We start from the raw sequence: 26,242 nt of genomic DNA, 5'->3' as shown, positions 1-26,242 counted from the left end.
GCTGACCGCCATTTTCAAGTACCCCAAATTTACTGGGCTAAGTTATTTTCTGCAAAAAACCCCTCCTAAATACTATTCTGCACCACTTATTTAAAAACGCTATTTAGCAGCTATTGAGCCCGTTTAAAAACAACAAATACCTTCAGCGAGCCAAATTGGGGGTTACCATAGCTAACCCCCATGTCAGAGCATCTTTTGGGGGGTCTCAGGCTGATTTCCCCAAATCTGACAGTACGTTCCACTTGTTTAATTTTTTGCCGGGTCCCGTTTTCGCGTACTTTCAAATTGAATATGGGGTAAAGCGGCCACGCGCACGATACTTTTCCGCCTACAAAACACGCGATGTAGGCGAAAAGTCCGGGAGGCGGAAAAGTATCACAGGTCCGCTCAAATTGAATACGGCTCATAATCATTAGAATGAGATTCTGTTTTTTGTAGCATATAAATGAACCCTTGTTTATATGGAATAGCAGAACACTGAGCATGACTGTTTTCTATGGGGGAATTGTGATGGCAACAAGACATTACAGGAAGATATGTGCGGGCATTTGTGTTCATTTAACTGTACTACCTACGTGAACTTCACATCATTGATTTGTCATTGAATGACGCAAATAGTCGTTCCTTAATCCCTATACTAACAGCAAAGTCCATACATGTGCCATTAGCTGTATAGTTCATGTGTATGAACTCTTCAATCTTTATCACTATAAATGAGTAAAAACACCTCTAATATCACTGCAGACCGAATTAGAAGAAAGCATTGTCTTGTGATATTACATCATTAATGCACTAAATCTTGGCTGAGCGTAGGATCTGGAAACATTCCAGGTTCTCTGTACAGCAAGAGAACAATGTTCTAACGTTTATCTTTCATTCTAATTTATTATGTCCTGTTTCAGTTGTGAATTGTTGGAGGGTTATACAAATCCATCTGCTGTATTCCCTGCATGTGATGTATCAATGCTCCCATTTCCAGAACTCATGTTATCTGTTACTGGGGAAAAAAGATCTTACACTGTTAGACATGGTGGTCTTCATGGAGATTTTTTCTTGCAGATTCACCGCGTCACTTTTGGGGCTATCACTTAGTCTGCTGGCTGCTGAGCGCTGCAGGTGTGATTTGTATTTTAGTTGCACATGAACACTACACTGTGGATGTAATTGTTGCCTACTTCATAACCACTAGACTCTTCTGGTGGTATCATGCCATGGCTAATGAAAAGGTAAGCAAAGCCTATCTTCACTCAGCTCCTAATGGTCTTTGACAATAGTATAAGTGAAATGGTGTTTGTTCTTTTAAACAACCGTGTAAATGTATCATAGTAAGCTTGGTGAGTGACCTTAAATAATGTGATTTTACTCTTTGATTTGGGATCAAAGTAACGGCAATGGAACTTGCCTAGTATGCCAGCTCCTTAGTGCTCTATGTAAACAGACTGACAAAGCTCTTTCTGTTACTTCCTTATCTTAGACCAGATATTTCTTTGTATAAAGTAAAGCACAATATCACCTCCTACTTGGATTGAGATATGCCATGGCTGTGAATAATGCAATGTGCATGTTTGCCTAAAGAAAATTCACTTTGTTGTGGTGTTGAAGATGTGCTCACTAAAACGTACAGTATATGAAGTGCATGAGTGAACATCATGGCCCAACCAGCAATACTTCAAATCATTTTTCTGTATTTGTGCATTGGCATAAGTTATACTTACCTACATTTTAAATGGTGCCTTCTGGCAGGGCGTGGTGCTGGGGGCATGTTTAGTGAATTGTGTCATTGCAGCCCACCTCTGCGGCATAATATTATCATTTATTAATCAATCGGGGAAGGGGGGGGTAGATTTACAGCGAATTGTGTCATCATGGCCCTGCCCACTTTACTGCGAAAGTAACTGGTATTTTGTGAGCATGGAAGAACTCACCCAACTTCAGGTGTCTCACGTAAAATTAAAGGATAGTATTCATTTACGGTATAAGTACAGAGCTAAATTCACAAAAGTAGAGTTACAGATGCGCCCAGTTACATTGTTGCTGATCACGACACAAACGTGCGCACGCATCGCACCATTTGTGATTCCCGGGTGCGAATGCAGTGCGCGTATCCGCTCGCGGGTGCGCGTCTCTTGTGATACGTGGTGCGATTTGCAGAGGCAAGTATGTAGTTGGGCATATCTGCAGCTCACAAAATGGTATTAATAACGTTTAATTTTACAGGGAACTTTTAGAATACAATAATTCAGTACCCAAGTATCACCAACAGGTCATGTTTTGTGGATTTCTTTAATCCTGGACATTTGAGTTGATCTATTTGCTGGTAAGTAATTATCCCACCCACTTCCACAGACAGAAGTTCTCAAAACATGACATGTTGCTTAGACTTGAGGGTTGAGTTGGAGATCCAGTGTTCTACTTTTTAAGTTAAAGTGTTCTCTCCAAATTCACAAAGGTATTCTGCAGCATTTGGCTATAGAATAGCCATTTTTAACTGTATAGTTAATGATTCAGATAAATGTTTTTTTTTTTATGAATTTGGCAGTCCATCATGTTTGATGCCCTTTTTTTTTTTTTTAAATATTTTTATTTTAACCGAAGCAAGGAAATCATTTACATATACATAATAGACATGCAAAGAAAAGAATATGCATATAACACCGAGTTCAAATTATATACTTGAAATCCATTACTGTTTAGATCTTTTTCCATTAATCTTAATCTCAGTCTTACATGCTGTCACACATTAATTATTATGAATGTTTCCTTTTCTTTTCTTACTAAACATTTAGAAATATTTTATCGATTATTTCTTATCATATATACAACATATATTTGTATTTAAATAATTCTCAATAGAAAATATGAAAACATATAACATAGTAAATCTCCGTCCGGCGTCCGCCCATCGATCATGCCAACATTCTCTATTTAAGTGCACAATCCACTTTATCAGTAGTTAAATTAATGGGTCTCCTAACAATAGCTGTGACTCATACCACTGTGTTTTTCGCATACAGTTATAAATTTGCATTTGCATTGTGTTTGACAAGGTGGGGATATAACTCTCCCAAGTCTCGAAAATTGATGCCCTTTTTAACCCGCTAATGGACCCTACTTATTCTTTCAGATGTAAAGCAATTTAGAATCTTCACCACTCTTTAATTCAAAGCGTTATCAGGAATAACTTCATATGTATATAGAAATGCTATTCTCATTTTCCCAAGCAAGTATAAACACTGTCTTAATCTGCTTTTCAGGCATTAAAGACTTCATCCCCAACTAATCTCCTTTCCCGAACGTGGTGGTTTCCTGTGTTTTTCTTCTTTGAGAAGAATGTCCAGACCTGTATTCCATGCTGCTTCTCCTGGCCCATCTCATGGCCTCCCAGCTGCTTTAAATCCTCGTGCAAAACATATTCAAGGGTTCAGAAAATAGGGGAGGACAATGAAAAATCCACCTGACTCAAATCCTGAAGTAAAAAACTGTACAAAATAACTTTCTAACCAAAGGAAAATATTATTTTTTTTTTCCTTTTTAACAACGATGCCATTGTAAATATTGAAGTGGACCAAATGTTGTGTTTTTAATGTAAGGTTGTTGCACACAGGACATACAGATATCTCTGTAGTGTACTGCGTCTTTCTGACTCTATTGTGGTTACACTGCATACAGATTTGTTGATTCCTATTCGGATGAGAACAGCAGTTGCTTTGGAATATAGTAGGCGATTTGTACTCTGTAGGAGTATAATGCAGTAATTAGAATTGGCAGTTGTACAATGAAGTATTATTAGTCCCTGGAGTAGTAACCAATCACTTATGGTCACACAAGGTCCACATGATGCATAGTTCCTGAAATATTTTACTCCAAAAATGTAGATTTTCAGATACAGTTAACAACTAACATTAAAGCTAAAATACATTATGGTCTCAATTGTAAAATGTATTTTAAAAGCTGTACATTGCACAAGCAGCTCTGAATCTTAAACAGACCCGCTTCTGAGTCGCCCTAACATATATATCACCAAGTGTGGCCTTTTACACAACCTATTGTACATGTCATGTGGTCATGTGGACCACATGTCCACAGAAGTTGCACTTCTCACAACTGTGTTCACCAGTCACTGCTAGGCAGAAAAGGTTAGTGAATCCTTGTTCTGCTCTGTGTTGATAGACAGACACCCTCCCTTTGAAAAAGTGTAAGTACCATGGAATCATTTTTCCATCTTGTTTTTGTGGTACAGTCAGATTAATATCAATGATTTTCCTATTTAACTGTATAAATTGCTAAAGGATCTGGGAATAGCTCAATTTTACCTGGCACAACCCATTTCAACTGTAAAAACACTGTAGTTGGTTTGGTGATCAGTGAGAATGAAATGTGCAATAAGAAGTAATGGCCTATGTAATTTCATTGCCCCATGACATCCAAGTTTTTGCTGTAAAACAAGTATCTACTGGAAGTGGCATGGTGACAAAAACCTTATTGTTCATTTACTGTTCTGTATGTACATGTTTAATTTAATTAACATTTTTTCAATTTTTATGATATTATTACACTACCACTCTAGGATTTTTCTGTACAGAAATAAACAAAGGGAAACTTGGATGATAATATACCCAGAGGCGTGTACATGGCTTAGCAAGTACGAAACAGTGTGTATATTCGCTCCAACCTGGTTTCCCGTTTCCTTTCTGGCTAAGGGGCATATTTACCATTAATTGGGAATTGGTCCCTATAATTATACATTTCTTATTGCAGCAATGAGAAACTAATTATCACAGGTATGTACCAATGATCACATGCAGGGACAGGGGCTAAAGAGATCACTTTACTTCTGGGTTCGGAACTCAAGACACTGCTACGGCGTGGTCATCAGATCCCGTCTGTGCAGACGGGTATTACCCAGGGAGAGAGATACTTTGGATCCCTCTCCCTGAAAAAGTTGGCATACTGTAGGCATACTGTAGACTATAGATTACAATGGCTAACACCATCTAAAGTTGTTTTCAGGGGATTTCCCATAAAATTCCTTTAATAAATATGCTCCTAAACGTTGATATTGGGCCTGTTCCAGAGGTGGATGCTATGCCAATGTGTGTGCAGTTGGCCAATGTTTTTTGTAATGCGCGTACCTATGAGCCGCACTGCGAATGTGTCACGATGGTTTACTAATGGTGGTCTTAGCAAGTATTTAAACATTATTTAAGTGTTTGACAGTCCGTGTGCATTTATGGAAGGTAACGGGGTGGATAGTGAAACGCATTAGTGGGTTTCAAATCCTCAGTACAGAATACTATATGTGCTGCAGATTCACAATCCAGAGACTTTGGGTGAATGATACACAGTAGTGAAAGGTTTCCCTAACCACCTATTGCTTTGAGGCCACTGAGAGGCAGTATTAGGCCAAGTTACTAATAGTGCCAGTGAGTATCTCCATCTATATAAGTGTTGACAGTTCAATCTGTTTTACAACTGTATAGTGTGTGGGTGACTCCCCAGGTAAATCCAGAAGACATGTGTAATTTCACAATTAATTGATATTCCAAAACTGCCTAAGGCTGGTTAAAGATGTCTTTGTGTTTTGTTTGTTTTATTTTTGTGGGGTTTGTTTCAGAAAAAAATTAAAACATGTTCTTTAAGCAATAATGAATTTGAAAAAATATCCTTTATTAACATTATCTATATATCTTGACATCATTCCTTTCTTTTATGTACTTTGTGTTATTTGTATGTATACAATACTGTAGCTGTTTTGCACTTTTGAAATAACTCATGGGTTGTTATGTTATGTTGTATTTATTTCTGGAATATCTGTAAGCATTTATCGGGGATACATTAAATTCTGTACTTTTACAGCAAGGTTCTGGCAATCCAACTGTTTTGCCTGCACTTCGTAACCACCAACGCTGCAAACCAGAGAGGTGCACATCAGTGTGCTACTGTAATTAGCGGTGATGTGCCCAGCGTTACATCGCGGTGGCATATTGGTGCTAATTGAATTGCACCCCTTAATGTCTGATCACAAGGGCAAACATTTGATTTTGCCAGTGTGTTAATTTAATTTACAATTTATGTTTCATAATACCAAAAAGTGACTTAAAATGGCACTTTTAATCGAAAATGGAAAAAAGTGTATTAAATAGCATATTTTTGTATTCAAAATATCTGACTTTTTTATTTTCCATGAATGTACACATGGGATACACATTTTGATAAAATTGTTATTGTAAAATAAACCAAGATGGTGCTGTTGTGTATTTGTTACAGAGTCATCACTGTCCAATATTTCTTCAGTTGTTGAAATGCGGTACTGTAAGGCATCATTACAAAATAAGTATGGCAGCTAATTCCTGCTTCCCACATGAAGAATGTATTAACTCGTTACACACATTACAGTGGGAATGTCACTGCTAGGGCTCCCTTATGCTGAGTGGTATAGTAAAAGTAAAGTATGCAATCTCTAAAAACATTTTTGTAATGTATACAGAATATTTAGCAAATGTGTAGAAATATTTCGAGGCCCAGCACCAAAGGCCACATCATACAAAGTCAGCAGATGAGTTCACTAACACAAGTAAAGTCAAACCGCTAACAATGGTTTAATGGTATAGTCGTGGATTACATGCATTCAGCCCTCTGAAGATCAAAATCAGTTATAAGAGGCTGGATACACTCTGCTAGATACAATCCATTTTATTGTTAAATACTGTAGGCTTCCCCATGCTTTGCTCCTTTGCTTGATAGCGAGATGCCCGAACTCCGTTAAAAACACTAGGGTTTGGGAATTTATCAAAATGCAGACCATCTGCAATATATGTGTCACAAGCCGCCGCACTGCGAATGCAGGACGAGATGAACACCGTGTGAGCGTTCGCTGAAAGTCCTATCTCCTGTCCTTCATTCTGGGATCGTTCTGGATTGGCTCCTGCTTCTATTTCCTTCTGGTGCGAACGCTGCTCTGGTGCCGGTGATAGCATTTCATGTGTTTCCGGTTTTGGTGTTGTCTCTTGTAATCCAGTCGAGTACCCAGTTCTCCTGTCTGCTTCTGTTACTTGCCGTTTGTGCCATACAGGCGGCACGGTCCGCATATCTACTACCAGCCGCTTGTGTCATCTAGGCGGCACAGACTACACTCAGGGCCGTATTCAATTTGAGGCGAAAAGTCTGTTACCGCGTGTTTTTGGCGGAAACTTATCGCCAATGACGTCATTTTAGCCTGTTTGACTTCTACCCCGTATTCAATTTGAAAGACTTTCCGCCTAGCCGAAGTGCAGAATTGGGGTTTTGGGGTGCAACGTTGCGGGAACACCCGTGCAGCCTTCAGACAGTCCCCCAAAGGTAATCTGTGTAAAAAAAATAAAAAAAATACTTAAGGACACCCCAAAAAATGACTTTGAAAAAGGGAGCAAAAAAAATGTTGGGGTACAAACTTAAAAACTAGCGAACTTGACTCTGGAGGGGTCCCCAAGTATGCCCCTGGTGTTTTTTTGATTGCCGGTGTTTGCGGCAGGTGGATTTTTCGCGATTTTTCAACTTCACTTTAGCAACTTTTAAATATGCTGACCCCCATTTTCAAGTACCTCAAATTTGCTGGGATAAGTTATTTTCTGGAAAAAAAGCTCCTAAATACTATTCTGCATCACGTATAGAAAAACGCTATTTAACAGCTAGTGAGCCCGTTTAAAATCACCAAATACCTTCAGCAAGCCAAATCGGGGGGTACCATAGCTAACCCCCATGTCAGAGCATCTTTTGGGGGGTGTCAGGCTGATTTCCCCAAAAATGACAGTACTTTCCACCTGTTTCACTTTCGCTGGGTCCCGTTTTCGCGTACTTCCATATTGAATACGGGGTAAAGCAGGGACGTGCGCAATACTTTTCCACCTGCAGAACAGGCTAAGTAGGCGGAAAGTCCAGGACCGCAAAAAAGTATCGCGGCTCGGCTCATATTGAATACGGCTCATCTTGTCTAGAATGCGCAGTTCTGCATCCAGCTGCTTGTGTCAACCCGGCGGCACAGGCTGCACTTCAGCGTCCAGCTGCTTGTGTCAACCCGGCGGCACTGGCCGCAATCCAGCGTCCAAAGTACGCAATCCAGCGTACCACTGCTTGTGTTAACGCGGCGGCACAGGTCCATCTTCAGACCACCACAGCCTGCCAAGGCCGCTACATCGCCAAAGGCCACATCTTGTTCTACAGCCACAGCCTGCCAAGGCTGCTACACGGCCCAAAGGCCGCATCTTGTCCTACGGCCCACAGGCCACAACAAGCCAAGGCTTACCAGCCCTCAAGGCTGCTGCATAGCCAAAGGCCGCATCTTACCTCACAACCCTCAGTCCCCGACTAGTCAGAGACTTACCAGCCCTCAAGGCTGTTCTACCGCCGCAGCTAGCCAAGCATACCAGCCCTCAAGGCTGTTGCGGGACTAACTAATACCTCAGTTTTCTAACAATATGGTGAGATGGAAAGGCAAAAGTGCTGGTGATTTGTCTCAAATCTCTGGGAAAAATATTAGAAAATGCCTGTTGCCGGCAAAAGTACTTATCCTGCAAGCAGGATCCATATCAAACATAAAATACAACACATTTCAGGAACTACAAGTGCAGGCATACATATACCTAGATCATTAAATAGGGAGCCACCTCCTAAAAGCCATATTAACTAATGATGAAGGCACATGCATGCCTGCACTTGTAGTGCCTCAAGAGTGTAGTATTAATTGGTGCCTCCATCATTAATTTGGCATTTACGGGGATACTCCCTATTTTATGAAAAATGTGTTTTCCAGTCTGCAAAAGATTTCTTTTCTCTACATCCTTAGTTGTAATGGAAGCCAGGCCCCGGCCTATATACTTTTTGCACCTTTCAGGTGTACATCATACAGAAACGTGGAGTCTTTTGACTGAGGTAAAAAAAGAAATGTCATGCCCACAGAAGTGACAAATAATAAATGCTGTATTTAATTTACAATGACGTAGCAGTATTTTTAGAGAAAATTAAAAATGTTGAATTTATTGAAGGGGGTGGTCTTAAAGCAGTACTAGGATTGGCTATGAAGTGGTGTGTTTACTGTTTCCACCGCACAACCAAAAGGCTGAGCAGAGCGAACAGGAAGGACGTGTTCCTCGTTTTGTGCGAGAAGACAATTAAGTACATTCACGCAAGTAGAAATGTATTGAACCTCTGCATATTGGCAGCCTGTAAATAACCTTTAGTGTCTCTCTGGGTAATACTCTGCTGTATACTTAGTGTTATTTTTAGCTGCATTTTAATCCGCGCTGACTGATACATGGTGCACAGCTGAGAATGTTTTTCCTGTCCATCACTCATTTTATCCATTAAACTACTGACAGCATATTTTATATCTCTATAAGAAATATTGCTCTCCTTCCTTGCTCAAAAAAAGAAGACAATATCCGCACAAACCTTAAAACACATCAGGTTATTGCCCTATGTATCTGTCCACTATATTGTTTTATATAGTATGGAGAGGTGCTCCCAGACATATGATTGCCAACTTCAAAACAAAAAGAAAAAAGTAATCCCAAAACGGGGCACTCATGAACCAATTGTTACCTATAATCTCATCAAGAGAAAAAAATTAATGAATGATTATTTGGCCACTCTAAAGGCCCCCATGCTTCAGAGATTGATTGCAGCAATCGTGCAATTTGCAATCGATTGTGCAGAAAAAGGGTTTCAATCAACTGCAGAATTGCCACAATCGATTGAAAAAGGGAAAGATTTTTATACACAATCGATTGTGGCAATTCTGCAATCGATTGAAACCCTTTTTCTGCACAATCGATTGCAAATTGCACGATTGCTGCATTTCTTACAATTATTACCTCCACTATCTGTCCTCCGTGCCCTTACTCCTTTTGAAAATCTCTGTAGACACTAACCATTATCTAAAAGTTTAATCTCCCAGATTTATGCTCTTCTTTTAGATGCTACCCTTCCCTCTCTTAGACCTTATGAAATGGCTTGGGAATGAGATCTTGGTTCTCCTCCAGATGCCGAGGCCTGGGACGACATGAGACTGGGGATGGCCAAAAGTTCTATTGCAAACAAAATTAAAGAGAATGCATATAAAATGTATTATAGGTGGTATTATACTCCTGAGAGACTTCACAAAATGTTCCCATCTTCTTCCCCCGACTGTTGGTGGGGCTGTGGCTGCAGGGGTACTATGGTCCATATCTGGTGGACCTGCCCAATTATTGTCCCCTTCTGGGACTCGGTCCATAACCTCCTAAATTCCCTTCTGGAAGCTCCGATCTCAAAAGATCCTTGGATATTTTTATTGTGCTACCCACCCCCGAATATTGACAAATTTTCAAAAAAATTAGCAGTAAATATTTTAGCAGCGGCAAAATCTCTTATTGCTCTAAACTGGAAAAAGACCTCCCCACCACTCTTCTCTGTACTTCAGAGTCAGATGTGGCATATTGCGACCATGGAGAAGATAACTTATTACCTCCTTGATCGAGGGCATGTTTTTTTCTCAAGTTTGGGCTCCCTGGCTGCTCGCTGAGCGCAGTCCCCCTCCTCCTTCTACCCACTTGGTGCATGGACCCATGGGCAACGATTGAGGTTTTCCCCCCCAGAAGATGTTTGATATGTACTGATTTTCTAGATGATATGTCGTGTTCTCCCCCCTTCCTCCTGCCCTCTGTCTACCCCCCCTCTTTTCTACCAAGTATTTTTGAATAGTTTTGTTTGTCTATTATTGTTTAAAAATATGGTCTGTATTGGGTTTTTGTGACCCTTTATTTGTTCTTCTTTTTGTGCTAAATGGTATTCTGATTGACCATTTAAAACAAAGAATTATTAAAAAAAAAGCACCATACAAGTGAGTGAATAGGCCGACAATGAACAATACTAAGAGAATTGTACTCTGTCATATCATTGAAATACACACACAAATTTGTACGGGGACTACTATTTTTCTACTATGAGTTGGAAAAGGGGACATAATACGCATTTTAAGCTATAAGGTGGTGAAAGATCAAAACAGAGGTCCGATAGTCACACGACACCCTTGGGAGACTATTAAACCCAGTTATTGGGATACATTGTACATGACAGTCAGAGTAATAAATTAACGATTGAAAACATTGCAGGTGGATATATTTTTTTAATGCACTCTTTCACAAAAATATTTTAATTAAATTAAACATAATAAATAAAAATAAACATAAAACAGAAAAATATAAAATAAATAAACTGTTCAATATTTCACTGACAGTATCTTAAGTTAGGAATAAAAGTTAAGTTTTAAGCAATAGTAATAGGGGTCATTAACAGTGATAATAGTACAATATAGTACTTGATACTTCTTCTTTTCTCTCCTATTGTCCTGGAAGGAAATATAGATTTTGAGATTGGTTCCAAAGGTTCCCCATTACTGCCTAAGAGTGGGAAAATAATCATTCATTAATTTTTTCACTTGATGAGATTATAGGTAACAATTGGTTTGTGAGTACCACGTTTTGGGAATACTTTTTTCTCCTTCCATGCTCTCAGATAATTGACAAACGTAACTCACTTCTATTAAAAATGTAATATTAATTCAGATTTCCCACATCATCCTATTTACTTTGTGGATTTTTTTCCCTACTAAACAGAGCAGGGTGACAGCAGTGGGTGGAACTAGTTCTTCTCTGCCTGGAGGCTGCTGGATGAGGTAAGGGTGTTGGGGCACACCCGCATCCCCAGAACTGAAGTAAGACACCCCGGGGAGAACACTGACCTTAGTAATAAAAGACTACTAATTGCTAGCACAAGAGAATTAAGTCCTGATATTAAGTCCAATTACACACCATATAGAACAGATTAAAAACTATAGTCAAGTCCTCTTTAATGCAGTTCCTAATGAATACATTAAATCCATGTTTCTACACAAAGAAAAGTGGATTCAGAGTGTTCCACTTACTTTTTGTAGATAGTCACTTTCCTTTAAGAGGTCTTGCAGTTGGAATCTTCCTAGTGGTCCAGCAGCTTCTCCTGTGCTGTTGCACAGCCACTTCTGTATGTATAAAACTGCACCAGAACCCATAATGCAGTTAATCCTGACCCCAGAGTGGCAGAAGAGGAGAGGGGTGGTATGGAAGGAGAGAGGACATATTGATCGGCTTCCTTATGTAGTGCTGCAACGACACAGCAATTGCAATGGATTAGCATATCATCACAGTCAGACGGCGTGCATAATCGCAGTTGCGATCCATAGTAAATCAGGCCCCTAGTAACAGAGGAAGGAACAGTTAGGGTTAGATGTACTAAGCCTTGAAGATAGATAAAGTGGAGAGAGATAAAGGGGTCTATTTACTAAGCCTTGGATGGAGATAAAGTGAACGGAGATAAAGTACCAGCCAATCAGCTCCTAAATGCCATGTCCTAGGCTGTGTTTGAAAAATGAAAGGAGCTGGTTGGTTGGTACATTAACTCCATTCATTTTATCACCATCCAAGGCTTAGTAAATAGATGCAAAAGTACCAATTTATCAGCTGCTAACTATCATTTTTCGCTCTCATTGACAGTCAATCACCCACTGTTTTTGTTGTAGTACAGCTTTAGGAAGGAGTGGTTGAGGCTTAGGCCCTCATTCAGAGCTGTACGCTCTGAGCAGAGCGCACGCTCTGAATGAGGGCCGCCCTCCATAATTATGGAGCGTCCTCCTGGACGCTCGTATAGCTGTGGGTCACCACCCACAGCCTATACGAGCGTGCAGTTTGATGGCCGCGATGGCCTTGACCATCGCGACCATCGCCACTGCGAGCCGGAGCCTGCGGTTGAGGTTTTCAACCGCAAGGCCCGGAGTGATTTTGGCTCTATCAGAGCCAAAATCACTCCCACTGACATCACTAGTGATGTCAGTGGGCCGGCTTCTGACGGTAGGCGTTCCCTTGGGAATGCCTCCGTCAGGGAGGCACGCCCACCAAAGGGGGCGTGCTGTCAATCAACATCGACAGCACGCCCCCTTTGATCAGACACAACGAGCGAAGGAAATTCCTTCGCTTGTCGCGTCTGGCGCATGCGCACGACGGAGCTCCCGCCGTCGTGCGCATGCGCAGTGCACAACATCGACCCACTTGCGAGCGGACAGCCCCTTGCGAGTGGGTCTGAATCAGGGCCTTAGTCACCTCTTGCATAGCCTCAGATCTATCCATAGCAACGGTGTTTGTGGATCACTCTGTAGGACTCACCTCTGCAGCCCTCAGTCCAGACAACAGGTGAAATGGTCTATCACTAGATTCTCTATGATTTGCAGCGCCAAATTAGCTTTGAGCTAAAGCCATTTCTTACTAATTTTAGATAAATCGGAGAGCTGCGCCCTCGCTGGCTTCTCTCTTTGAAAGCATCAGCCATGAAATGTCTGGCTCTCCCGCTGTGGTGTAACTCTTGTAGGTGCACGGGGTGCGGCTGCTATGGAACCCATACTGACTCGGGGCCCGGCACTCCCCCTGTACCTACGGTGCTAGGCCTCTGCTAGGCCTCGTTCTGCGCCCCCCCCTCACTCCACCCCCCACACCCCTCTCCTCGACTTATCTGCTGGCTGCGAGGAGAGGGGAGTGTGGAGGGGGTCGAGAATTGAGGTGTCCCCGTGATCATTTTGCTATGGGGCCTCCCTAGGTCTAGTTACGCTTTTGCTCTCCCGCCAGATGTGACCCCCAATGCAAGCCAAAATTTTAGTTGAAAGACTGTCTTTCATTGAAGTTGTTAGGGGGAAGTGCATTCTGGCATGGTTTACTCTCTCTACCATACATGCTGGGCACTAGGACCAAGAGTCAGCAGAAGGCAAGGCCATTTGACCTGATGACGTCACTGCTGGTGCCATCTTTACTGTGTAGAGTGTCGCAGTACTGTGTAGCTGCACACTACTCACACTTTTGAGGTGAGACACCAAAATACTGCTGTCAGCACCTACAATACCACTTTTCTGCTTACTGATAATACCACCACCACCAACTCCTTATCCCTTTCCTTATTATACGATTCATCTTATGAACCATTGAGCCAAGATTATATAGGGGTTTCACAATATATATCACTAGCTGTGCAGATGTTTTCCCTTATTCCCTTCCCTTCTTATATGAACAATCTTCTACATGCCTGGTGTCTCCTCCAGTGATTCCTGCAGCTTCACTCCATCGCTGCCATCTTACCAAGACATCATCCTGTCATCTGACTAACAGCCAGCTACCGGTCACATGGGTTAAAGCACCAATCGTCTATCAATGTGCCCTATATGAATCTGCTGACAGATATTTGCCAGTACAACTTCTCTTATTAGTGAACAGGCTACTTGGCATTTCCAGTGCAGATTCCAGCCTGCAAACATTGGGTCTGATTCACTACCGATCGCAACTGCGATTACGCATGCATCGGCCAATTGTTGCGATCATCGCATGCGTATGCATCGCAGTTACAAAATAAACTCCAATGTTGTACAATGGTGCATAGAGTAAACATAAATATTACTTCCCTCGGGTAATAGATGCAGACGTGTTTCCCTTCTTTTGGCCCCAATCTTAGGAGATGTGGAGGTTTATGTAAAACAAAAGAGGAGACAATACCCCTCAATCCTTGTGTAATACAGTTAAATATTATTGTACTCAATGTATTTCACAGATCTGCAGTCACCGCACCCCAAAATATGGGAGTTTTTTGGGGGGATGCCCCCAAATCTATGCTCTCACAAGTGAAAGGTGTTAATAAAGCCCATCACAAGCAGGAATCCTAGCTATATAGTTCTATCACCATCACCTTAAATGGATATTCTCGGGGTTACCGAATGCACTCACAAATCAATAGTTAAATGCAGGCACATCAGGTGGGTCTTTTATTCTCCTGGGACTGTTCTCTCCCCCTCTCCTACTTTAGATGTGGCTCCCTTGAAACACTCCCATATGTTGTATGGAGTACGACAGCCAAAGAAAAGGCTTAACAGTCATTTTTATTCCCATTCACAATATACATAAAATAATTAAAATCGAAGTATTGAAGGGCTCCTACCCGAGGTTCTAGGAAAATCATAAGCTGGTAAACAGAAATGGGGCCCCGTTATTAATGTTCTCCTTCCTCTCTGGCAGGATCTCCTTCCCTTCCAGTACTTGACTGCCCCTACCAACGCGTTTTTATCCAAACAGATCTTTCTCAGGGTATGGGGCAGTTTAAGTGAATGCACAGTATATACCCAAATAATTGTTATAATCAGGTCCAGGTGTGCGTATTGTACCTAGCCCTGCCCTTAACCTGTGTATAGAAAGCTATGCAGGATGGGTCTCTATATATGTATAACAATTCCAGTCTCAGTCCCTCCCCAAACTTTAAGTTTAAGTTCAGTAAAGCTTTTTATACACCACACAGTACAGCCCCAATACACATTATGCCACACAGTAGTCCTCCCCCCTCCTTAACTATCTGTTAGTAAAGTGTGACCTGGGCCTAAGGCCCAGCCACTCACCAGGGGTTCAGGCTTTGCCTGCCAACCTTTGGACACATAAAGTGACCTGGGTCTAATGCCAAGAGTCACTTATACTTGTGGCACTTATACTTGTAGCTCTTTGCTTCCCACTAGCACTCTCCGGTCCTAATGTTCTTTCTTCTGCCATTGGCCCGTCCTAGCCAGCGGCGCCGTCTTCCTGCCTCTTCCATGGTGGCTGGAGCTCTCCATCAGATATCTGCTCCCGATCACCACCTGAAGACTCCACTCTGCAGCGTCTGACATCAGCTATGATGTGTTGAGCCGTGATTGGCTCGCCAACACTGCCTGCTGGTTTGTGAGCCATGATTGGCTCACGGATGCACCAAATTTAAACAGAAGCCATACCTGCTTGCTGGTGCTGTCAGCAACTGGGTCATTAGAGATAGCTGCGGTGGCATCCGGTTCCGCCCAACAGGTGTTCTGCGCTCTGTGCGGCGGCAGTGACCGCACTGTCCTGGTTACGGTCCTGTCCCCCCATTCATATATGCCAAAGTGCCCTCATGCAGTTGATGTAGCTATGTGTGTGTGGGCAGTCCGTGGGAGTCCATGGGCGACTGTCCAGGCAGCCCTTTGTCAATCTAGCTCTGCTGGATGGGTGGCAGCCTTAGCTGTAACATATTATAATAGCTTCTCATAACTACCACTTGTCCTAACAGGTTCTGCTAGAATGCATTAATTATTTTTTAGATCTTTTCAGCTTGCACTAGATATCACTAGCTCTGGCCAATACCTTTAAAAGTCTGTTTAGAATGACAATAACCAGAATATAATCTGTATTGCAGCTTTAAAATAGAACAGGAATACAGAATGCAATTAATCTTATTTCTATTCAGTGTAATAACATTAAATTAAAAAAAAATCAATGGCATTAAAATACAAAGGTCCCTGCATTAAATCCAATATCCGTGACAAACATGGCTTTCGTGTATTGCTGAATAGCTGAAGCCCCTAGGAAAAGGACTATGGCCCTCATTCAGAGCCGCTCGTTAGCGGCAGTACGCTCGTTCCGAGCGATGTTTGCACATCTGCGCATGCGTACGGTTTTTAGTACGCATGCGCGAACCAGTCAGTGCGGCCGAAAATCGTTGGTACGCAATATAGCGAGTGCCTGCTATTTTGAGTGACAGAATGAGGCGTATGTGGGTGGTAACAGGGGAAGGTGCTTGAAAATGGGGAGTGGAGATCCGAACGCAGGCGTGCTTAAAGGTCAAAACGGGCGTTTTATGGGTGTGCATATTTAAAACAGCAGCGTCATTGACCACGTCACTGGGTTATTTTATAGCCAGAACTGCTCGCAAATTTGTGGTAGCAAACACCAACCACAAGAATAGCGAGCAGTTCATACGCTGGTCGATGTACTCGATTAATCTAATAAATAGCGGACATGACGTAGGATGCGAGCGGCCAGGGGGCGTTTTTAACAAATAAACGAGCGTATGTTTTGCTCGCTCGTTCAGACTTAGAGGTGTGAACAGACTGCAATGTGCGTACGGATCATTTGAATAGCCACCCCTTGTTTTTAAACGAGCGACCACAAATAGCGAACGGCTCTGAATGAGGGCCAATGCTCACTATACCTCAGTCTTAAACACCATAAGACCATACTAGCTCCATGCATTTAATATTAAAGTAATTGCTAGGAAATGACAAGCAGAATTTTTCTTTCACTGCTATTGCCGTTAATGCAATTTAATAATCCATTTAACTGTGCACTGTATTCATATCTTACATTACATCTTGATGTGCACAGACAACAAACATTTTGTTTAATGCACATCACTTAGCATGAGCATAACACTAAGCACAGCTCTTATTTAATGGCACTATTGACTGTAGAACAAGCTATATCCTAGAACACAGATGATGGCTACTATTTCAGGATTGTATTGGATGTGATTAGACTATAAATGGCTCACAACCTAGTTGAACCCCTTAATGACCAATTGACTTTTATTCCGTAATACTAGACCCAGGGGCAGAACTATGGGAGACAATGGAGGCGCCTGCCGCTGGGCTCCAGCTCTGAAGGGCCACCTTGTCCACAACATATTCACCCCACTTAGGGCTGTAACAGTACGTATGTACCTGGAGTGTACCGTCACGGCCGCCCAATACATGGCACCCCTTCCCTGGACCTGAAACACTTAGTGGAGAGCTCCATGTCAGACCATCAGCTGCTGCCTTTGTCTATCTACAGCCTGTCTGCATGCGAATTGCTACATTACAGTATCAGCGGGTGTGATGGGGGCCCCCAATTTGTAACTTGCCTCCGGGCGTCTGGGATGAACTTACACCATTTACTAGACCATAGCAACCAATCAGATTCTAGCTATTCTCTTAAATAGTTAATAGAATCTGATTGGTTGCTATGGGCGGTATACAATCGGGAAACCGGCTGCCTTAATACCGACAGTCGGCTTCCCGACTGTCATATCCCGGCGAGGGTGAAATGCCGGGCGTCTATATTTAGACGCCTGTCATTTCCCCGATGCCAGGAGACAGGCGCTCTGCATCCCAATCGAAGGGATGCCGGGCGCAGCGAGCAGACAGTCGCGGGGGGTGAGGGTTAGGTTTAGGGCACCCGGGGGGACTTAGAGTTAGGCACCCCCCCGGGAGGGTTAGGCTAGGGGGAGAGAGGGTTCGGGTTAGGCACCCCCCCGGGGGACTTAGGTTTAGGCAGCGGGGAAGGGGGGGATAGGCACTTAGAGGGGGGATTAGGGTTAGGCACTTGGGGGGGAGGTTAGGGTTAGGCACCCCTAAGGAGGGTTAGGGTTAGGGGGTTAGGTTAGTTTATACTTACCTTAGCAACGATCAGGATTTCCAGCTGGTGGGAATTCTGCTTTTGACGTCCAGGCGCTGCCGGGAATCGAACCGCCAGCCATGCGGCCGGCGGTATTTCATACCGCTTCCCTATGGGCAACATCTCCATTACTAAAAACCTGCACTTTACTAAATATACCCGAGTTTGATGGACGGGTGCAAAACGCAAATTTTTACATATTGCTCATTCACAGATGCCACTGGCTCTGGGAAGCTGAGCACTGCCCATCCCAGGCAGCTCTACAGCACTAGTGCCACTGGCTGCAGGGTGCTGTTCCAGACATCCTGCAAGCCACATGCAGCTGCCGTGCAACAGTGCTGCCTTCGAGTGCCCTGCACTCTGTGTAATGGTATAGGTGTAGCACACCCCTAGTTACGACCCTGGCAACACCCTGACTTGTAGGAGTGTCATGCAGGGCCGCTGCCAGAGCCGCTTCAGGGAAAGGGCAATGACAGGCATATTCACAGCAGCTCCTTCCTGCTGCTTTTCTATGGTGGGACACCTGGGGGTAATTGGAGCATGTGCCGAGCCTTGATTGGAGGAGCCCAGCACACATGGGACCTTATTCAGAGTCGGTCACGAGCACTGAGCTCGCAACCGACTCGATGTTGGTCCACAGGGCATGCGCACGACGTAGACTGCTCCGTCGTGCGCATGCGCAAGCCCCCGCTAACGACGGATCACCCGTCGTTAGCGGGCTCGAAGCAGACGGAGTGAGCTGTTGATGTTGATTGACAGCTCGCTCCGTTTGCTGGGCAGGCAGGGGGCGTGCCCGGCCAAACGGAGGCGTTCCTTTCGGAACGCTTGCCGTTTTGTGGGCGTCCCCACTGACATCATCAGTGATGTCAGTGGGGAGCTTCCTGCTCAAACAGAGCAGGAAGCTCCCTGGGGCTTAAGGTTGACGAGACCCTACCCTAGGGTCTCATCGTAAGCCCCGATGGTCGCGATGGTCTTGACCATCGCGACCTTCTCCCTTAGCAGAGATGGTCACCCACAGCTATGCGAGCGGCCAGGAGGCCGTTCTGAAAAACCAGAGGGCCGGCCCTGATTCAGAGCGAGCGCTCTGTCAGAGCGTCCGGCTCTGAATCAGGCCCTCAGTTCCTGAATCTCTCATTATGGGCTCTATTTACTACAATCCGCATTTAAAATGCGGTTGTAGTGTGATATTACTGACAGAATTCGCATTGCGAATTCAGGCAATATCACAGGGATTTATTAAAAATCCCTTGCAGGGACAGAGCTTGCGATAAAGCTCTGTCCCTGTGAATCCCTTCCGCAGCCTTATCATTGTATTTTTTGGAAAAAATACAGTGACAAGCTGCCGCACATGCGCTGACCAGCCGCCGCTAACTAAGACCCCCCCTCGCGGCCACCTCCCCTCCTCCCCGCAACCCCTCCTTACTTATACTTACCTCCGGTCAGGTCATCAGTGCTCCGGTGATGTCCTCCTCGGCTCTGGTCATCTGGTCTCCCAAACTGCACTGTAACCCTGTCAGTTTTTGAATGCAGCAGCTGACCGGGTCACAGTGCAGGATGGGAGACAAGCTGACCGGAGCCCAGGAGGACATCACCGGAGCCCCAACCATTGGCTCTGGACTCAAGTAAGTTTTTTTTAGCAGTGAACAGCTTGTGGTCTGTTTAAACCACACAGCTGATCACTGGGGCCAGCTCCGGGGCTCTGCTCTTGCCTGTTAGAGCAGAGCAGGTGTCCGGAAACCGGGGGAGACCCTGGATAACGCCACTTCTAGGTGGTGTTATTATCACAGGGCTTCGGTATTTTTTCACATTTTATTTTTAGTAACTTTGGCCAGGTCACATTTCCCATTACAATTATGGGAAATGTGATCTGCTTACTAAAAATATGTGATAATTAGGGCTTGGAGTAGAATTTTACAAATTCTATTCCAATTGCCCTTTTGTAAATATAGATGAAACTAAAACAATGTTAAAAGGGTGTCTAAACGCTCTTTTTTTACTTTATTTTAGTAAAAATAATGCTATTAAATAGAGCTCTAAATATAATGTAATGTCATTGGCCAAATGTATTTTCCATAGGACAAGTTTTGGCCCTTTTGTGTGCCTTCATTTCTAAATCTACTATATAAAATCTAAAATTTGTCCTTCTGTCATTCTGTCCCTCTGTCTTTTTATAGAAATCCACAGTTTACATGCCAAGATCATGAAATTTTACATACGAGCGCAATAAAACACGGCGGAGGCAACTAAAGAAATGTGAATCGAAATTAATTACTGTTAATTTTTAATTAATTAAAAAACACAATTTTTGCACAGCATTCGCCCTCTACAGGTCAGGTACGGAATTAGAAAAGGATTTAGCTTATCTAATATTTATTATTTTCTATCTCTACTATCTACTATATAAAAGCAAAATTTTTCCTACTGTCTTTCTATACAAATCCACAGTTTACAAGCCAAGATCTCTCATGGTTCTACACCTAAAACACCAAAGAAGAATAAAAGCATTCTCCTGCTCCGCTTGATGCACACTGCTCTGCTGTGTACAGGGACAAGTGGCTGTGCTGGCAAAGTGACTGTTCAGGGGGCACACTGCATGCTGATGTATGCTGCGCTATACTCTGCTGATTAAGTGCTGTGTCCAGAGACTCACAAGTGGTTGTGCTGGCAAAGTGACACTAAGGGGGCACACTGACTGCACGCAGATGTATGCTGCATTGCTGCGCTATACCCTGCAGATTAAAGTGTCGAGACTCACCAAGTGGCTGTGTGTAAAAAAAAAAAGTTTAAAAAAGTGAAAAAAAGAAAGCTAAAAGTTTAAAATGAAAGAAAAAAATAAAACTTATTTTTTGGTGCAGTACTGACTGTGTATACAGGCACCGTGACTCCTTGGGCCTTAGGGCCTGATTCAGAGCCGCTCGTAAGCGGCCGCAAGTTCGTTCCGAGCGATGTTTGCACAACTGCGCATGCGTACGGATCGTAATACGCATGCGCGAACCAGTCAGTGCGGCCGAAAATCGTTTGTTCGCTAAATAGCGAATGCCTGCTATTTTGAGTGACAGGAGAAGGCGTATGTGGGTGGTAACAGGGGAAGGTGCTTGAAAACGGGGAGTGGAGAACCAAACGCAGGCGTCCTTAAAGGTCAAAACGGGCGTTTTAAGGGTGTGCATAATTAATACAGCAGCGTCATTGACCACGTCACTGGGTTATTTTATAGTCAGAACTGCTCGCAAGATTGCCGTAGCAAAAACCAACCACAAGAATAGCGAGCAGTTCATACGCTGGTCGATGTACTCGATTAATCTAATAAATAGCCGACATGATGTAGGATGCGAGCGGCCAGGGGGCGTAGTTTTCCAAAAAACGACTGCATGTTTTGTTCGCTCATTCAGACCTAGAGGTGTGAACAGACCGCAAAGAGCGAACAGTTCATTTGAATAGCCACCCCTTTTTTCTGAACGAGCGAGCGCAAATAGCGTCTGGCTCTGAATTAAGCCCTTAGCCCTCTGTGTATACAAGCACTGTGACTCCGTGGGCCATAGCCCTCTGTGGCGTGAGTGCCGGATTCTCGCGAGAGGCGAGAGTTCGCCTCTACATAAGGCACCGAGACCGGGACTCGGCGCCATTTAACTTCCACGCTCCGCTTGATGTGCACTGCTCTGCTGTGTACAGGGGCAAGTGGCTGTGTACAGGAACAAGGGGCTGTGCTGGCAAAGTGACTGTACAGGGAGCACACTGCATACTGATGTATGCTGCGCTGACTCTATTCACTGGCTGTGTACAGGGAGTGGGACAAGTGGCTGTGCTGGCAAATTGACTGTAAGGGGGCATACTGACTGCACGTAGATGTATGCTGCATTGCTGCGCTATACTCTGCAGATTAAAGTGTCAAGACTCACCAAGTGGCTGTGTGTAAAAATAAGAGAAAAAAAAACGTTTAAAAAAGTAAAAAAACAGAAAGCTAAAAATTAAAAAAAAACACTTATTTTTTGGTGCTGTACCGACTGTGTATACAAGCACTGTGACTCCGTGGGCCTTAGCCCTTTGTGCATAAAATAAATTAAAAGAACCGTGACTCCGTGGGCCTTAGCCCTCTGTGTATAAAAGGACCGTGAACAATTGGGCCTTAGCCCACTGTATACAAGCACTGTGACTTCTTGGGCATAAGCCCACTATGTATACAAGCACTCATACTTGCCGAAAAGCTGGCTGCCTCTTCCGGGAGGAGGCAGCCAGCTTGGCACTGCAGTGGTGGGCGGAAAGGGGACGTGACCCGTTTTGGGGGCGGAACAGGGGGCGTGGCTGCATCATCGTGTCATCGTGGCCCCACCCACGCTTCACAACGCATATATTATCGGCGTTGTGTAGCCGGGAGCGGGGCCACGATGCCGCGATTCAGCACGAATCGTGTCATCAGCTTCTCCGACCCAGCCAGTTTGACCAGGTAAGTGGTGACGCCGGCGGGGGGGAGCGGACGCGAGTGGGGGGTGCAGGCGGGCTCCGCCGGCCGGGAGACTTGCCCCCTCTTCCGGGGGGTCGGGAGCGACACCCGATTTTCGGGAGGCTCCCAACCATTTTGGGAGGGTAGGCAAGTATGCAAGCACTGTGACTTCTTGGGCATAAGCCCTCTGTGTATACAAGCTCCATGACTACTTGAGCCTTTGCCCACTGTATACAAGCACTGTGACTTCTTGGAAATAAGCCCTCTGTGTATACAAGCTCTGTGACTCTGTGGGCCTTAGCCCACTGTATACAAGCACTGTGACTTCTTGGGCATAAGCCATCTGTGTATACAAGCTCCGTGACTGCTTGGACCTTAGCCCATGGTATACAAGCTCTGTGACTCCATGGGCCTTAGCCCTCTGTATACAAGCACTGTGACTTCTTGGGCATAAGTCCTCTGTGTATACAAGCTCCATGACTGCTTGGGCCTTAGCCCACTGTATACAAGCTCTGTGGCTCTGTGGGCCTTAGCCCTATGTGTATAAAAGCACAGTGACTAATTGGGCCTTAGCCCACTGTATACAAGCACTGTGACTTCTTGGGCATAAGCCCTCTGTATATACAAGTTCCGTGACTGCTTGGGCCTTTGCCCACTGTATACAAGCACTGTGACTTCTTGGGTATAAGCCCTCTGTGTATACAAGCTCCGTAACTGCTTGGGCCTTAGCCCACTGTATACAAACTCCGTGACTCCGGGGGCCTTAGCCCTCTATGTATACAAGCTCCGTTACTGCTTGGGCCTTAGCCCACTGTATACAAGTTCCGTGACTCTGTGGGCCTTAGCCCTCTGTGTATAAAATCACCATGACTAATTGGGCCTTAGCCCACTGTATACAAGCACTGTGACTTCTTTGGCATAAGCCCACTGTAGTACATCTAGATTAAGTGTTTTTGTGTGCCCATGCGCTCTAAAACCTAGTATTCTTGTGATGAGAGCAGCTATAGGAATAGGAGGTGACCAACCTCAAAATACGTGTTTAGTTAACAGATTGTTGTTTTACCTCAGCGCTCAAACCTCTGTGGAATGCTCCTTTCAGGGCCACAACTAGGGAGGGCTAGAGGTGCACGTGCACCTGGTGCCGGATTGCAGGGGGTGAAAAAAGCTGACTCGAGGTGGCTTGGGGGCTGCAGTTTCAGAAAACGGCCATCCAAAAATGGCCACCGCCAAAGAGGAGACAAATGCTAGAGGTCCTAACTGGCCCTCTAGTGTCTGTCTCCTCCTTGGCGGCGGCCATTTTTGGGTGGCCATTTTCGGCAGATTCCATGCGGACTAGCCGTCCGCATGGACTCTGCTGAAAACGGCCATCCAAAAATGGCCGCCGCCTAGGAGGAGATAGATGCTAGAGGTCCTACTGGACCTCTAGTGTCTGTTAGGTCAGCACAATGCACACAGCGTTCCCGGCATCGGGAACGCTGGCACTGCCGGGAGAAGATGCTGAAAGCTGCATCTTCTCCCGTGAAATCCCCTGGCAAGAAGCATAAACCACCCTGGCAACGAGCATGAAACTCCCTCTGGCAACGAGCATAAACCCCCTGGCAACAAGCATGAAGCCCGATGGCAACGAGCATTTAACCCCATGGCAATGAGCATGTAACCCCTGACAACGAGCAGGTAATTTTAAAGTAATTAGAAGCCTTGCTGTGGGGTATAAAATGGTGTCGGGCAAATATGTAAGTGGCACTTTGGTAATAGGCATTACAGTGTGTGGCATAATGTGTAATGGGCTTTATGGTGTGTGGAATAATGTAAGTCACTATACCAGGGACGTCTGAGTAGTGCACTGCCTTATGGAGGAGCAAGGACAAACTCCAGGTACAGGAAGGGAGGGGGCGCAAAATTGCTGCATCGGGTGACATATCCTAGTTTCGGCCCTGCTCCCTTTAAATAAAGAAATGCAATCAGATTACTGTAAATAGTGTTTCAATTTATTAAAATCTTGGTTCTAACATATGGTAAAAAGATATATATATTATGTAATTCAATTTGATATTGATGGTTTTTGAAGTGTGTATAGTATGTGCTCCTTATATTACAGCCGGCTTGTAGTTGTTGTGTGAGACACCACATATAACAGGACAATAACAATCTGACAATTATGAAACAGAGGGAAGGGGTGAGTGTGTGTTTCATAATTGTCAGATTGTTATTGTCCTGTTATATGTGGTGTCTCACACAACAACTACAAGCCGGCTGTAATATAGGGAGCACATACTATTCACACCTCAAAAACCATCAATATCAAATTGAATTACAGAATATATATATATATATATATATATATATATAAAAAAGGAGTAGTACTCGGCGCTAAGTCCTATAAAGTCAATGCAATCTCAATATATGTTCATCAAATGACGCACTCCCCAGGTATATAGGGTGGCTGCTCCTACTCCCATGTACTGTTGCCCAAACAGCATTACTTTCTGAAAAACAAAAGGTGGAGAAAGGGCGCCTCCTAGTGCATTAAAATAATATATAATGTAACCTTCACCAAAGGTAATCACCCTCTGTGCAGATGGGGGTGTACCTTATATAGTGGAATACACCACTTTTAAGACAGCAAGAACAATCACAATGAATCCTTTACTTTCCACTTTCTGGAGACAATCAGACTTCTCCTTCTTAGTTCACAGGTTCTTAAACTCTGTCTTCAGGACCCCCCAACAGTGCATGTTTCCAGGTCTCCTCACAGAATCACACTATTTACAGTAATCTGATTGCAATTCTTTATTTTAAGGGAGCATTCCACAGAGGTTTGAGCGCTGAGGTAAAACAACAATCTTTTAAATAAGCCCACTGTCTATACAAACTCTTGGCCTTAGCCCTCTGTATACAAGCACTGTGACTTTTTGGGCATAAGCCCTCTGTATATACAAGCTCTGTGACTGCTTGGGCCTTAGCCCACTGTATACAAGCACTGTGACTTCTTGGGCATAAGCCATCTGTGTATACAAGCTCCGTGACTGCTTGGACCTTAGCCCATGGTATACAAGCTCTGTGACTCCATGGGCTCTAGCCCTCTGTATACAAGCACTGTGACTTCTTGGGCATAAGTCCTCTGTGTATACAAGCTCCATGACTGCTTGGGCCTTAGCCCACTGTATACAAGCTCCGTAACTCCGTGGGCCTTAGCCCTCTGTGTATACAAGCTCCATAACGGCTTGGGCCTTAGCCCACTATATACAAGCTCGTGACTCCATGGGCCTTAGCCCTCGGTGTATAAAAGCACCATGACTAATTGGGCAGTAGCCCTCTGTGTGTTTTCATCAATATGGATCATGACTATCACACAAAGAGTGTAGAGCTGAAGCAGCAAGAAAATGCTAGCAGTACAGCTGCTGGAACCAGTTATGATGACGATACTAGTCATTCACTATCATCTAAAGCTGATGCTCAAGGGTGTAGAGGCTTTAAAAAATTAGGGTATCTGAAATAAAAAAATCGAGATTTC

General features: G+C 44.0%; 1 protein-coding gene across 1 annotated transcript in view; it reads left to right on the top strand.

Annotated features, from left to right (window-relative positions):
• The window catches only part of SGMS2 (sphingomyelin synthase 2), a 67,697-nt gene extending 61,446 nt beyond the window's left edge, over positions 1 to 6,251 (top strand). Inside the window, exons 5-6 of the mRNA XM_088479495.1 lie at positions 1,060 to 1,226; positions 3,255 to 6,251. Coding sequence (XP_088335621.1) covers positions 1,060 to 1,226; positions 3,255 to 3,458 — 371 coding nt within the window. The 3' untranslated portion in view covers positions 3,459 to 6,251. The remainder of the gene's footprint in view (positions 1 to 1,059; positions 1,227 to 3,254) is intronic.
• Positions 6,252 to 26,242: the final 19,991 nt, after the last annotated feature.

The sequence above is a fragment of the Taudactylus pleione genome, unplaced genomic scaffold, assembly GCF_031769625.1.
Source record: "Taudactylus pleione unplaced genomic scaffold, aTauple2 ptg000236l, whole genome shotgun sequence".
Classification (NCBI taxonomy): domain Eukaryota; kingdom Metazoa; phylum Chordata; class Amphibia; order Anura; family Myobatrachidae; genus Taudactylus; species Taudactylus pleione.
This window is presented reverse-complemented; position numbering and strand designations above follow the sequence as displayed.